At 39.9% G+C, this 13,238-nt stretch overlaps 1 protein-coding gene and 1 long non-coding RNA gene across 3 annotated transcripts; one reads left to right on the top strand and one right to left on the bottom strand.

Moving 5' to 3' along the window:
* The first annotated feature begins 3,180 nt into the window (after positions 1-3,180).
* LOC131892079 (DNA-binding protein RFX2-like) lies at positions 3,181-12,408 on the top strand. 2 transcript variants are annotated; one of them, XM_059241812.1, is made up of 16 exons: positions 3,181-3,598; positions 5,729-5,983; positions 6,057-6,201; positions 6,444-6,567; positions 6,635-6,781; positions 6,847-7,270; positions 7,342-7,549; positions 7,816-8,086; positions 8,145-8,289; positions 8,710-9,001; positions 9,073-9,189; positions 10,607-10,714; positions 10,791-10,926; positions 10,999-11,113; positions 11,193-11,359; positions 11,616-12,408. In XM_059241812.1, the coding sequence occupies exons 2-16, from the start codon at positions 5,967-5,969 to the stop codon at positions 11,765-11,767; spliced, it is 2,568 nt and encodes an 855-aa protein (XP_059097795.1). In that variant the 5' UTR covers positions 3,181-3,598; positions 5,729-5,966; the 3' UTR covers positions 11,768-12,408. The 2 variants fall into 2 exon arrangements, with proteins under 2 accessions (XP_059097795.1, XP_059097797.1); XM_059241814.1 differs by lacking the exon at positions 5,729-5,983.
* Positions 11,167-13,073, bottom strand: LOC131892080 (uncharacterized). Its single transcript, XR_009374518.1, has 3 exons — positions 12,853-13,073; positions 12,481-12,781; positions 11,167-11,763 (listed from the first exon to the last, which is right to left on the bottom strand). It is a non-coding gene; the product is annotated as an uncharacterized LOC131892080 (long non-coding RNA).
* Positions 13,074-13,238: the final 165 nt, after the last annotated feature.

The following is a 13,238-nucleotide window of genomic DNA, read 5'->3' on the forward strand; positions in this document are numbered from 1 at the left end:
AGTCTTCTATTGGAGTTGGTCAAGCAAAAAGACTCTTCTTGCGAAATTTAAAGAAAAAAAAAGAATAATTTTTTAATGACAAGTCTGGGCTCGAGTCCGGCCAATTTCTCCAAAATTGAGCAAAAGACTCGAGTGCACTCGGACTCGCTCCACCACTAGTGGATATGTGTCATGTACCCTAGTCCCCCGTTTCTGCCCTTTCATGATTTATCCTATAAACCTATACTCTGTTTTTCTTCTTCTTTTATAAACCTATCATTCACCTTTATACGCCTTTGGGAGTGCTCGAGTTGTCCAAACCGTAAACAATAAACAATTCAATTTGCACGAGGCATAATTGACAAAGATACTAATTACTTTGTGGCAAGATCTCGGAAGTGGGGTTGACACTTTTAAAATCACTCTTGGTCATCAAGCCCTATTGTTCAACTTTGTGGACTTCCATGACTGGGATGTCTCTACAAATATCTCGTGATGTCTAAATACTGCCAATTAGGTGCCTTCCCACAAGTCCTTTTTCCCACTCATATATTGCCATATGCGACTTATTAATCCGATTCGAAGAGAGAGGCTAGGATCGGGGAGCCCTTTCAAATCACTTGATGTCTTTTGAGCGAAGAGACGAAATTAGGTTAATTCCCTTGAGACATTGGGAGAGCAACATCTGTTCGAACAAGTAAAGATCAATGCTACAAAAAGTTGATGAAATTTCTTACCTGCTCCTTTAACCTGTCTCCAAAGCCCGGCCAGCGGATGTTACGCCTATTCTAACATGACATAGAAGGTGGCTGCAAGAAGTGTCAGTTCACTGTTTTGGGTATTGAGCCCAAACAGGATTTGTAGAAAGACCATCCCCTCCTTGTGTGTTCCTGGGATTCCTATCAAACGTCCTACCAATGACGTGTCCAAATGACGGTTTCCATTTTTGCAAGAGAAAACTACATAAGCAAAGATACAATACAGATAGTTATAAAAGCACATACCGACGGATCTAGAGTCACATGAGAGCAGTCGAGAGGTTCAATGGCCCCCTTCCCATCACAGTTATACACCCAGAATGAAATACACGTGACCCCAAAGCCATTCGTTTGCTTAGACGGGAGTATCAATGGGGCGGCTAAATAAGTTTGAATAAAACTTGCAATTTGGGCCTTTGCATAAGCGCTAAATTGGCATTTTTTTACTGAATGAGGCTGAAAGGGCAAAGGAAATGCCACCAGATTGTTATGATGAGTGTGTTCAAGTTCCGAAACTTTGCTTAACCCAAAAATCGCTCAAAGATTTCGATAAGGCATTAGAAGACGACATTGTTAACAAAATAGTTCTTCAGTGAAGTACCAGAAAAATTTGGTTGGGATTTTCAAAATGTTCTCAATGCCCTAAACGTATCAAGGGTCAATTCTAGTGACCGTAGAGGCTTAATGTGCATTTTGAGAGCACCTTCAAGTCTTCGAGAATCCAGGCTAGTTCGAACAATGAAGTCCACATCTCTTCTTTCTCGGGCTCCTTCATTGTTTAATTTGCTTCCCTCTAATATCCGTAAGGAATACGTAGGCCTTGTTGATCCGGTAGCATCTTTCAAGTCAGACTTGGACAAATTTTTAGATAGCATTCCAGATCAACCCTACATTCAAGGATTAGCTCGGTCTGCCAACTCAAATTCGTTGGTAGACCAAATATCATATAAAAATTGAAAGGTAAATATAGACGAATTATAATCTTCATTTTAATAGTACTGGGGATTACATTCCCTGTAGCGGTTAGAAAAGCCCGTGAAAAAACAAAAAAAAAAAAAAAGTATCATCCTGCCATGTGCATCAATGTTGCTAGTCTCCAAATGAATTTGAGTCAATTTTTGAACGAGACAGATACCGATCCAAATTAATTTTAAGTTACTTGATTCAATTCCAAAACATTTTGATCTGTTCTACATTATCATTAGTGATCATTTCTTTTGTTTTCTCATTTTACATTTCTACCATTATTATCATTTCATGTTTTAATTCCATTTTAAACTTCTGATATGACTGTTATTTGTTCATAAAACTTTTCAAAGAACCCAAGGAATGCTTTAGTTGTCCCCAAAACCTGAAAAATAACAACTAGAAAAAACTATTAGTTACTTTTTCATCTTCTAATATTTTTAAACTAAAGGTATGTTTTTTTTTCAAACCGTCGTTTTTTTGTGGCAAATTTAATTTTTTCCTTTTAGATAATAGTACCTTATGTTCATTAAAAGAGCTACATAAATCCATCCAAGTGGTATTAGGATTTTTTCCTTATATCTATTTACATGACAAGAAAAACATTACTATTTTGCGTCGAAAGGATTTGGGAGATAATTTACTTTTCCATCTTCAAAGCAGTCCTGTATCGTCAAAGTATCGACCAGCTAATCAACATATCATTAATAATGGTCATAACATCTTCCTTGTAATATGTGAGTGCCATTGAGGTTCCTCCTCGCAATAAATAAACCTAAATAACATTGAGGAGCCAAAAGCCTAGACTGTGCAAGCGAACGGTTTGTTTCGGCTAACCTTTTTTGCATTAGCTCCGCCTATTTGTAAGCAATATGAGATTGATCCCGCTCAGGCAAGCTGTTGGTCGGGTGTCATTTGAAATCGAAGAAAACTCCCAAGGTTGGTAAAAGTGGGGACTTCTTGCGCATGTCTCAGTTTCTTTGTCACTCTCGTCAGAGAATTAGAAAGTTCCCATGTTGACAATTGGCCACTGGCCTCCAAGCACGTGGGGAAAGGGGATGGACGGACGGCTGTTCCTTGTGAGGCGCCCACTAACGTTACATACATTCATACCTGGCCCTTTTCGAAAGCTACGATGGCAAAAGGCATTCCTTAAAAGAAATGAACACCGGCGAATGACAAGAGCACCTGGTTGCCAATAGTTACAAGACACAAAAAGCCTAATTCTATCACCGATTACACTTGTAATCGAGGTTTCCCACCGAGTTCCAGAACACGTGCGCCGCTCGCCTAAAAGTGGCACCATCTTCCTGACCGGAGGATTGGCCAAGTGGGACTGATTTGAGCCTTAATTTACCTGTGTAACCCGATCCAGATCTCCCAGGTATTGGAAGATGAGCGTGGTTAGCAGAAAACCAAAACAGCGGAAGACATTCTAATCCTTGGGCTCGTGTTCCCCCGGCTCTAGTGGAACGAGCACCCACCAGAGCACCAGGCAATGGGCATGGGCACCGGCAGCATGCTCTCATATTCGGATGGATTAAAATAGGGGGGCCAAGTGGTGCTTTTCTTTAATTGTAAGTGAGAGCCATCGGGTTTGCCATCGCATACATCCACATCATGGAGGAGGAGGAGGCTGTACGAACTTCTCCCTGGTTTCCAAAGCAACCCAAGTTTCGGGTGAGCGTTGGGCACCTCTCTGAGCCAGTTGAACCCCTGGTCGTGATTCCAGTCGATACTATCTGTGTGTCCTGATCTATGACCAACGAACAGGTGCTGTTCCTCTGTTCCTGTGATTGAAAACTGACCTCCGAAGACTAAAAGGCTGTGCTTCAAACCCGTTGGAGGTGAATCCAGAGGGCCCTTTCCACGGACTTCATCGTCATTGTTTACGGGTGAGAGTGAAATTTGACTTCTTTTCTTTGCAGTTTTGACCACTTGGTCAATAGGTCTCATTTTGAGTTAAGGTACACTAACTTGGCTAGAAGTGACCATATAGTAAAAATCCAAAATGGAAAGCAACGTTGCTAAAAATTGATCGGAATCGGAAGTTTCTCTTTTTGCCCACTTGCGTAACTGAAAGTTTTTCTGCAAAAATTTGAAAACAAATGTTAAACTTTTTGGCAATATCTTGTGTTTGATTAGGGGGGGGGGATTCACAATCCTGCTCTTATATCCGATTTGCTTTTTAATCCGATGCTCTTTTATCCGATTTTTACTGTATCATCAGCCGTCATGGGAAAGCAACAAGAATTGGATCAAGAAAATATCCCTTTTAAATCATAAATCGTTGAAAGCTCTAAAGAAAATGCATAAAACTGATCCCAAAGATGTGTCAAAAACTATTATAGTTAATCAATAATCATTTTCCAATCAAGTGACTCGGCTACGACCAACATGAGCAAGGTCTGTCGCAAAGTTTTGTAAAGCGGTTTCACAATTTTCCTTTTGATGTCGGTGCAATTTTCTGCTCTCTTGGCACAAAACATAGAAAGAATCAATGGTTCATGAAGCATAAAATGTGATGATCAGATCACAATTCATTCTTACTAGATTGGGTAATGTTCGAAGCTCCTTGAGACTTCTTTGCGCACATGGAGAAACAAGCTTGACTCCCGCAACCTCTTAGTTTTTGGGTGGTCATTTTTTGTGCAGTTTCTAAAAACAAATCTCACTTTTAAGCAGGGCAAGAACTGGAGCCATTAATAATCCTGCTTATATAATTTGTTACTCAGATCCCATTTTCGAGGCCGTTATCAACAAGAGAGTACTGCAATGAACTCAACAAAGTTACCCGGGTAAACCGTATGTCCTGTACCTATGTTGTGATTCCGTTTGTGGTCAATTGATGTTTTGTATGTGAAGCCAAAGTCGTCAATCAAAAAGAATGATTTTCGTGTCTTCAGTCATAACCTTAATTTTGGTTCGTCAAATCAATCCTTAAAGGTAGAAGAAATCTGTGAAATGATTTTCAGACGATGATTTTGAAATGGTTCGAAAAATGATTGGGTTACCGTACTAGTTGTTTCAATCTAAAATGTGACAAGGAAGTGCCTAAAGTACAATTGTGAATTTGTTATTGTCGATTGTTTCAGCTTAAGAAAGCTGTGTTTTGGAACTTTGAAGTAAAAAGTCGAGCAACGGTATTTTTTCGTTGTAAATGGGTTATCAACAAATGGGCTTACAAATCTTTTCTGGGAAATTTTGATCTCATTCCTCTGAGATCATTAAATCGTAGATTTGTGTCTCTTTCTCTTTGGTGCTTTGCAAATCGTAAGTCCTATTATTTACATAAAACGTGGGGAAAAAGGGCAAGATACATAACAAGAAAGTCTTCACTGGAACCTTGACTAATTGGTTTTCGACAAAAAAACTCGATATTTTCTCAAAACTTCAATTTTCAGTCATCTCCATCCATGCTTCGAGGTCAAAAATCTGTTTGAGGATTGATGAATCCTTACCGTAGACTTCGTTTAAAGGAGGAATTTTCGTATTTCACGTTTATGATTTTAGAAAGAAAATAAATTGGAGCTTGATTTTGCTTGCAAGTTAACGAAACAAAGGCACATATTTAGTTCAAGACAGAAATACGGTTTCAGAAGATAGTAAACCGTAATTTGATTTCAACGCCATAAAGAAGGACATTTTAGAATGAAAGAACCGTTAAAGAAAGTAATTTGGACATTCAGTTAAAAAATGTGTAGAAAGTTGGAACTCTTTTTTCCAATGAGCGATTTTCATCACCACCTTGAGAACATGGAGTACAAGTATTTCGCAATGGTTTTACTCATCTTTAAGCTGCATTAGATGTCAATCATCATATTACTTTTAGTTTCATTGAAAGCCTCAAGTACTTAGAATGAAGGAAGTATAAAGTACCCGAATAAAGATTTTTAATAATAATGAACAATAAACATATGCCAAACGATTTTGAGAGGCTAGTTCCAAGAGTGAAACCATTCCTTGCGACTTTTACAATATCGCCTAAAAGGTAATCAATTTTGGTTCCGATTTCACCACTCTAGTGTCTTTTTGATCGAAAACAACTATTTGGCTCTTCCTCGACTCAATCAATCCCAGTCCTCATGCTTATACCTGTATGATATATACGTACGTACGTGGTTTCCGTGAGCAATGTGAGTGACCCATGTCCTGGCTTTCGTGTTGAACAAGCTCATGAAATATTCAATATTTTGGCACCAAGCTCTGGTCAAAGCCAAAGAAAGCCATGATTATTATCCTCCCTAATCTTTGAAAGCCGGAATGACTTCACGAATGAGGTCAGGTCTAGAACAAAACTCAATAGTTGGAACTCATACTCTACAAACGGGACGCTTGCTCATTTCATTCCAGGTTTGGTATGGACATCATGGCAGGAGGAACAGCGATAAGTGCCAATAATTCGTCCCATGAGATACAAGGATTATCTTTCGCCTCAAACCATGGGACCGGGGATCCTAGTTTTGCTGTGAATCTTCAAGACCATGATCACTTAGCAGTAAGTCAAGCAATTGTCATTTCTTTCTATAATGCTATAATGCATTAATAATTGGTTGATTTCCTATTGACTGATGTAATCACAATCTCTAGTGCTAGCCATTAGGTGGAGCCCCATATTTTGCAAATTCAGGGTCACCAAAATAAAACTCGCGTCTGAATTCATGCCGGCTTTAATTGTAGACTCACAGTTTTTATCAGTTTGGCATCACAAAAATACACACAATTAATTATTTTCTCTAGGGTGGCGATTCAAGTCTTGGCTCAACAACAACTTATTTAAATCCAATGGGAGTGGACCGTCTTCAAGCCACGCCAGAAGATGCTACCTTACAAGATTCGGCAACTGGTTACCTCCAGTATGATGGTTTGTTGGCAATCTTCGGACTTAAAAAAATGGAAGCAGCCCCAAAAATAGAGATTTGCTTTTGCAGAGGCTTCAGGAAGTGCATTTGCCTCAGCTTCAGCTTTGAATCCCGCCACCTCCCTTTCATCTGCAGTGTCCAATTATGGCCATTACACAATTAACAATCAACTCCAAAGCGACGCACCTCAATCTGGGTATTCATCCTATGATCCAGGTTTGATCTGAGTTTGATCCACTTCTCTTAGAATCAGCTTGACAATTAAACCCCCTATTTACCAGGTCTTCGGATGCCAAATGCCCCTCACACCTTGGCTAACTTGAGCCCAATGACCTCGCTAACCACTCAGGCCAATCTTGGCCTCGGTAACATGGCCCATATCGTCTCTGTCAATGGGGCTCCTTTCATCTACCAACCTTCTGCAAATGGTGTTCATGGTTCCTTGACTCTGTTGGAAGCACAAGCCATTAAACCGGCCTCACCTCCTCATAACACAATTGACATTAGTCAGCTGAATTCAAACTTGGATGCTTTGGAGACAGCGACATCTGGTGCCGGCCACGCAGGACAACATCAAGCCCCAAATTTGACTTATGCGTCTAGAGTTTCACATACGACTATTGCGTGGCTGATCAGCAACTACGAGACAGCTGAAGGCGTAAGCTTGCCTAGGAAAACTTTATACGGCCACTACCAATCTCATTGGTAAATGACCAATTGAATATGATTTAAAAAAAAAAGCACTGGGAGGTCTTCAATTATGAATCTAATTATAGCAAGGAAACCAATCAAGAGCCAGTAAACGCTGCCAGTTTTGGGAAGTTGATTCGTTCTGTGTTTTTGGGACTTCGAACTCGTCGGATTGGAACACGTGGGAACTCCAAATACCATTATTATGGCATCAGGGTGAAAGCAGATTCACCTCTCATGAAAGTTGAAGAAATGCAAGCTCCTCCACAACCCAACCCCAAGATCCCCAATCAGGTTAGATCTTAAGCCTGATCTCACTTCTCCATGTTATTGATCTTTCTCTCTGGCTGGTGGTGGGAGTAGCCAACCAAGCAATCTTTCGCCCTAAATTGGCGTGCCAGTTGGCGTGCCAATTATGAAAAGTTGTAGCAAAACTTCTCCCTAATATCCACAAATTGCGCTAGCATACAAATTGGTATCATGAATATAAGTACACTTAACGCCATCTGTTGGAAGAAGGGCCCGCTGCTCAATGATAACCTAAATGGATTCATTTATAGGGCCGAAAACGACCTTTTCCCTCGATCGAAACTCCCGCTTCAAGTGGATGTCAGTCTGACCTGGCTCCCTCATCCATACCAACTACATCAAATAAACCATCAAAACCTGCGAGCACGCACTCATCACAGGCCTCTGATCGAGACTCCTCACCTAATTCAACGGTCAACTCCTCAGACCCCATTGTTCCCGACCAATCATTCCAAGTAACCAGTTCACAAAGCAATCCATCTGCCCTCCAGCATCTCGGAGCAATTACTTCAGATATTGAAGGTGATTCTATTTTATTAAATTTCTTCCAACTTTTCAATAACTCTGACCTTCTGTTTAGGCTTTCCCTTAATGGACGACATATTGGCTCAATTGCATTCGAAGAAGCAAGTTGTCGACAAGAACTTGTTCAACCTTTTTGCAAACTATTACCACTCTCATTGCAAAACAATTGTTGACGTCGTTGTGTCACTCAATTTTTCAACGTAAGCATGAATAACATTTTCTTTGTCGATTTTAGCTCTAACTTGATGCTTAGCTTATTTGGCATGTAATTGTTGGGTCAGCAACGCACCTGTCAAGAAAGAGCCATCTTGTCTTATAAATATCGTGAAATAAGACAAGCCATCCCATATAGGCCCTAAAGCTACTTATCAAATAAGACATAAGACTTATTTTCCAAAATTCATGACTAAATCCACTAATAAATAATGATCCATACATGTTCCTAGCCTTTAAGAGTTTGAAATTTTGTATTAAAAAAGGGCACACAATTACTTAAGAAAAACACTTTAAAGTTAACGTTTCAACACACGGATAAGTAATCATGTCTGATTGCTGTTAAACATATCTGCTGCTATTTGATAAAAAGAAAAAAAAAACTCTCGGAACCACTAATTGAATAGTTTGGAGAAACTTTGGATCCGATTTTGGCGTCCACTCAACGGGGCTCGTTCATCCAAGACCGCCAATGAGAACGTTGTTCACTCTACTGACGTTGGCAGTGAAGAGGATGACGAAGAGGACGACGATGATCCTGACATGGATGACGAGGACGACGAAGACGAAGGCGATGATAAAGACATCATAATCAAATCACAATTGAAAAATCTGATCAAGATCCACGAGATTCAAAAATTCATTGAGAAGGCAGACTATGCCGTGTATCAAAAACTAGTCAATTTCTTCTTCCCTGAGGTAAGCGTAAAGTACTCAAAGATTAAGATCAATTTCCGATCGAATATTGACGATTTCTTTGTTTTTTCAAGGTTATGAAAACGATTCCAAATGCACTCACTCAAGCCATTCGGACCTTTGCCAAAAGCTTAGAAGGATGGATGGAGGTCTCTCTAAAACAAGCGGACCCAGAATTCAAGAGGATCAAGGTAAGAAATGCAAACGGAATCATTGCATGCCTTAATGTTTTATTCGGAGGAGCTTCTTCTGTTACAATATTTATTATTCAACATTTATAGCCTAAATGATAGCACTTTGTTTCATGTTTGAAAGTAAATCTGTATGAATACGTACAATATGTACCAAGTGGCTTCAATATTTGTCGAATGATGTCCTTAAACTCTCTAAATTTCATTGTTCACATTAAATTTGATTAATCACATAAAATTTTGCATTTTCACCATGCAGTTTTATGTGAGGTTTCTAAAAAATTGCAATTTTGGTTTGGTTTTGGTTTTCACTGACTTTACTAACCGCTGCAAGGAATGCAATTCCTGGCTTTATACGATATTTGGTATACCAACGAATTCAGGTTGGCAGACCGGGCTAGTCGTTAAATAAAGAGTTTATCTGAAATGCAGTCCAAAATATTCTCCAAGTCTGATTTGAAAGATGTCTACATGTTCCAAAGGAATATAAGAGGGAAGTAAATCAAATAATGAAGAAGCTCGAGAAAGAAGAGAAGAGATAAGGACCTCATTGTTGGAACTTACTCACAAAGGCTTGAAGGTGCTCTCAAAACGCACATTAAGCCTCTAGGTCACTAGAATGTGCCTATTGAGACATATTTGAACCTGCTCGAGCTTTTGCAAACCTGCTGAACTCATTGAAGCCCAAATTGGTGAGGCATATTCAAGATGTGGCTGGACAATCGACTTGTACAGAGTAAGCATCGTGATGCTATCTCTGGACTTAAACGTGCGATACGATTGCACTCATATTCAGCTTTTAAAGACGATCAATGAAAATTATGAAAAGCAGAGGACCAAAAATGGAGCCCTGGGGAACACCTGACTCTCCCTCATATCTGTCATAACGTGACCCTTTTACCTTCACTATTTGCTGATATGAATGAAACTTGTCAGCCAATCGAGATCCTTGCCTTGCATCCAAATCTCATGAAGCCTGTTCAACAGAAGAGTCAACGTCAACTAACTCATGAAGACTCTCTAACCGCTCTTTGATCTGCTCTAAAAAGTGCTAAAATGAGCTCGAGACTAATTAGATTCTTGGGAATCAAGAGCGTAATGAGCTGAGATAATATTCACGTTGCTTCATTCATGTTGAATATGACTTCAAATTGGCACTGTTTTACATTTCTAACCATATTGGCGTAATATGTGTACACCTCCTGTAACATATTTTTTCGCCTTGACCTGATCAAGGGTCTTAATAAAGATCATTGTGGTTCAAGGCTTTGGTCAGTCATGTTCTTTGTGCAATTCAGCGTCTGGCTTCTTCATTCCCCTGTGTTTGCAACGCCCTCTATCGGAAAATGTACAGACTCTCCTCTAAAAATGTCAACTAACCTTTTAAAAAATATATATAAATATATTCACATTGCAGATCGTGACAGTGAAATCCCTTTCTCAGACTTTGAGGCGATACACTTGCTTAAACCATCTCGCTCAGGCGGCAAGAGCAGTCCTGGTCGACCCTGTCCGTGTTACGCAGGTAATGACTTCAGAATTTGATTACAAGAGTCTGGTGCTAAGGCTCGAAAATACCTTTAATGAACTTTGTCTCACAGATGTTCAACGATCTCAACAAGGTGGACTTCGCCAATGTTCAAGAGCAGGCCGCGTGGGTGTGTCAATGTGATTCCAAAATGTTCATAACTCTGGAGCGAGAGTGTAAAAGTACCCTTCAGAATCAAGCTTCATTAGGTAGGATTTCGACATGTCCAGACCAACAAATGCCGAATCATGGGATGATACATTCATTGTTCAATATTTCAGAGAAATGGACGGAGTGGCTCAATCGGATAGTTGACAAAACCTTAGGTCCATATGAGAACAAACCCGAGTTCACAAAGGCAGCTCGGCAACTTCTGTTAAGATGGTCATACTACAGGTACAATTTTTGATATCGTTAAAAAGATGTAACTTTATTAGTGACTGAGAGTGTTCACCCAATTTTTATTCTTCAATAGCTGTATTGTGGTCCGAGATTTGACTTTGAGATCGGCGGAAAGTTTTGGATCCTTCCATCTGATTCGACTCCTTTACGACGAATACATGTTTTATGAAGTTCAACAACGCGTGGCGAGAGTACTTAAGATGTCGCCGGTGGCGGTTATGGGACTTGGGATTCATAATGGTGAGAATTCGATCGACTCTTTTCCATTCATAATTGGGACAAAAAATACTATTGAGATTGTTCAGGCATATCTCAATTACAAAAAACTAGATGGCGCTAGATTCATTTTTTTGAGATGGATTCAGAAGAACATAAATCACATTACTTAACAAAAAAAATGCTTGGCTGCTCTATAAAAAACGGATTAGAAACACATGCCCAAAATAGATCAAACCACAAATTTATATGAGTCATGATTCTAAAAATGTTTTCTTAGGCCTGGGAGACCCGGACGCCATCAATTTTAAGGTCTTGTCCAATGACTTATTGCAAGGTGGCATTGACGAGCCTCCATCCTCATCTTCTTCGGAAGCCGCCTCAAATCCCGTTCAGATTGAGGAACCAAAGGTCATGAGACCAAAGACCTAAGACCAAATATCCTCATATCATCATCGTTAAAACTAACTTGTGTGGTCAACGCATGCTGTGCCAGTGTGATCAGTGTTACTATTGTTCCAAGATTTTGCAATATGAATTCCTTTTCAAGCAGTATTACGTTAAAAAACAACTCTTAACTCACCACTCATCCATCTACTATTTAGTGCCTTAAAGCGTGAAATACATTGTTGTTGTCCCGTAACTTTATGTTTGCATCAAGTGAGCAAAACATCCGATCTGAAGAAATGTTACTAACTAATTAACCAAACTGTGGCTTGTTCGAGATTGGATCAATAAGTAGTAAAATCCTACTCAAACCTCTTGATGAAGTTGCGTGATATTGGGTCATACATTCGCCAATCTATCTTCACAACTTGTAGGCTTTTTCCACAGGTCCTTCCCTCTCTTTTAGTTCGACTATGGCACAGATGACAAAAAATTTATGTTAAGTAGATCTGACACTATCACAGTGCCTGAATGCCATTTCCGGCAATTTGAGCTGAGAGGATTCTTGGGCAAATTTTCTTTAATTGTGAAGAATTGTACCACCCGACATCGCAAAATTTCATCGAGAGGTTTGAATATGATTTCATAAATTATTGAATAAATCTAAATTGATCAGTCAATTGGAACACATGTATAATATCTTTTTACTGCAACATTGCATGATTTCCACCAGGGTGGATGGAAGGAGGAAATATTACCTCCAACTGAGACAACATATCAGAATTTGTCAGTGGGGAGGAGTGGCTCAAGTGCTAACTGAAGGAAGGAGGGAGGGAAAGAGGGAGGCCACCACGAGGTCAGGGTGAGGTCGTTGAGGCTGAGAAACAGGAAGGGGCCGATCAATATCTGGGGCAAACCGATCCAGGGGTGGCAAACCGCTCAACCCACCCTTGAGACTTGGAGTCTGGCCTCCAGGGTTGCCTTCCGTCTTTTCCCGGGCTGACCAATTGAAGGATTGAAGGCGCCAAGCAGTCTGGTTCTAGCCACAGACAGGGTTACCTGAGACAAGTAAAAGCTATCGCTTACACCATATAGATTACCATATAGATTGGTATTTCAAATATTGTTACATTATGAAAAACTTGAGGGGAATGATCGAGAAGTGGAAAAACCATGTGTCACAGAGTGACTCGAGCGTCCCTGATTTTCCCGGGTTTCCCGGCCTGCTTTCCGGCCTCTCCCTTCCTTTTTTAAAGACAGACGTTCAGGGTAGCGATTCAGAGCGCGTTTTAGTTAGGTTGCGCTTTGGCTTCATGAACAACTTGTATCAAGAAAATGTTAACTTTTATACACAGTCTACTCAACAGTTGATTTATGACGTGTTTGAATTGCTTAAATGATAAGTTGCAATATATGATAAATGAGATGACGGTGTAGGTGTTACTTAGCTGAATTCCTAAAGCAAATTCTGGTCACTACCTCATTGAGAAAGGGCCAAAGCCAAGATTAAAAAAGT

The sequence above is a fragment of the Tigriopus californicus genome, chromosome 12 (assembly GCF_007210705.1).
Source record: "Tigriopus californicus strain San Diego chromosome 12, Tcal_SD_v2.1, whole genome shotgun sequence".
Taxonomy (NCBI): Eukaryota; Metazoa; Arthropoda; class Copepoda; order Harpacticoida; family Harpacticidae; genus Tigriopus; species Tigriopus californicus.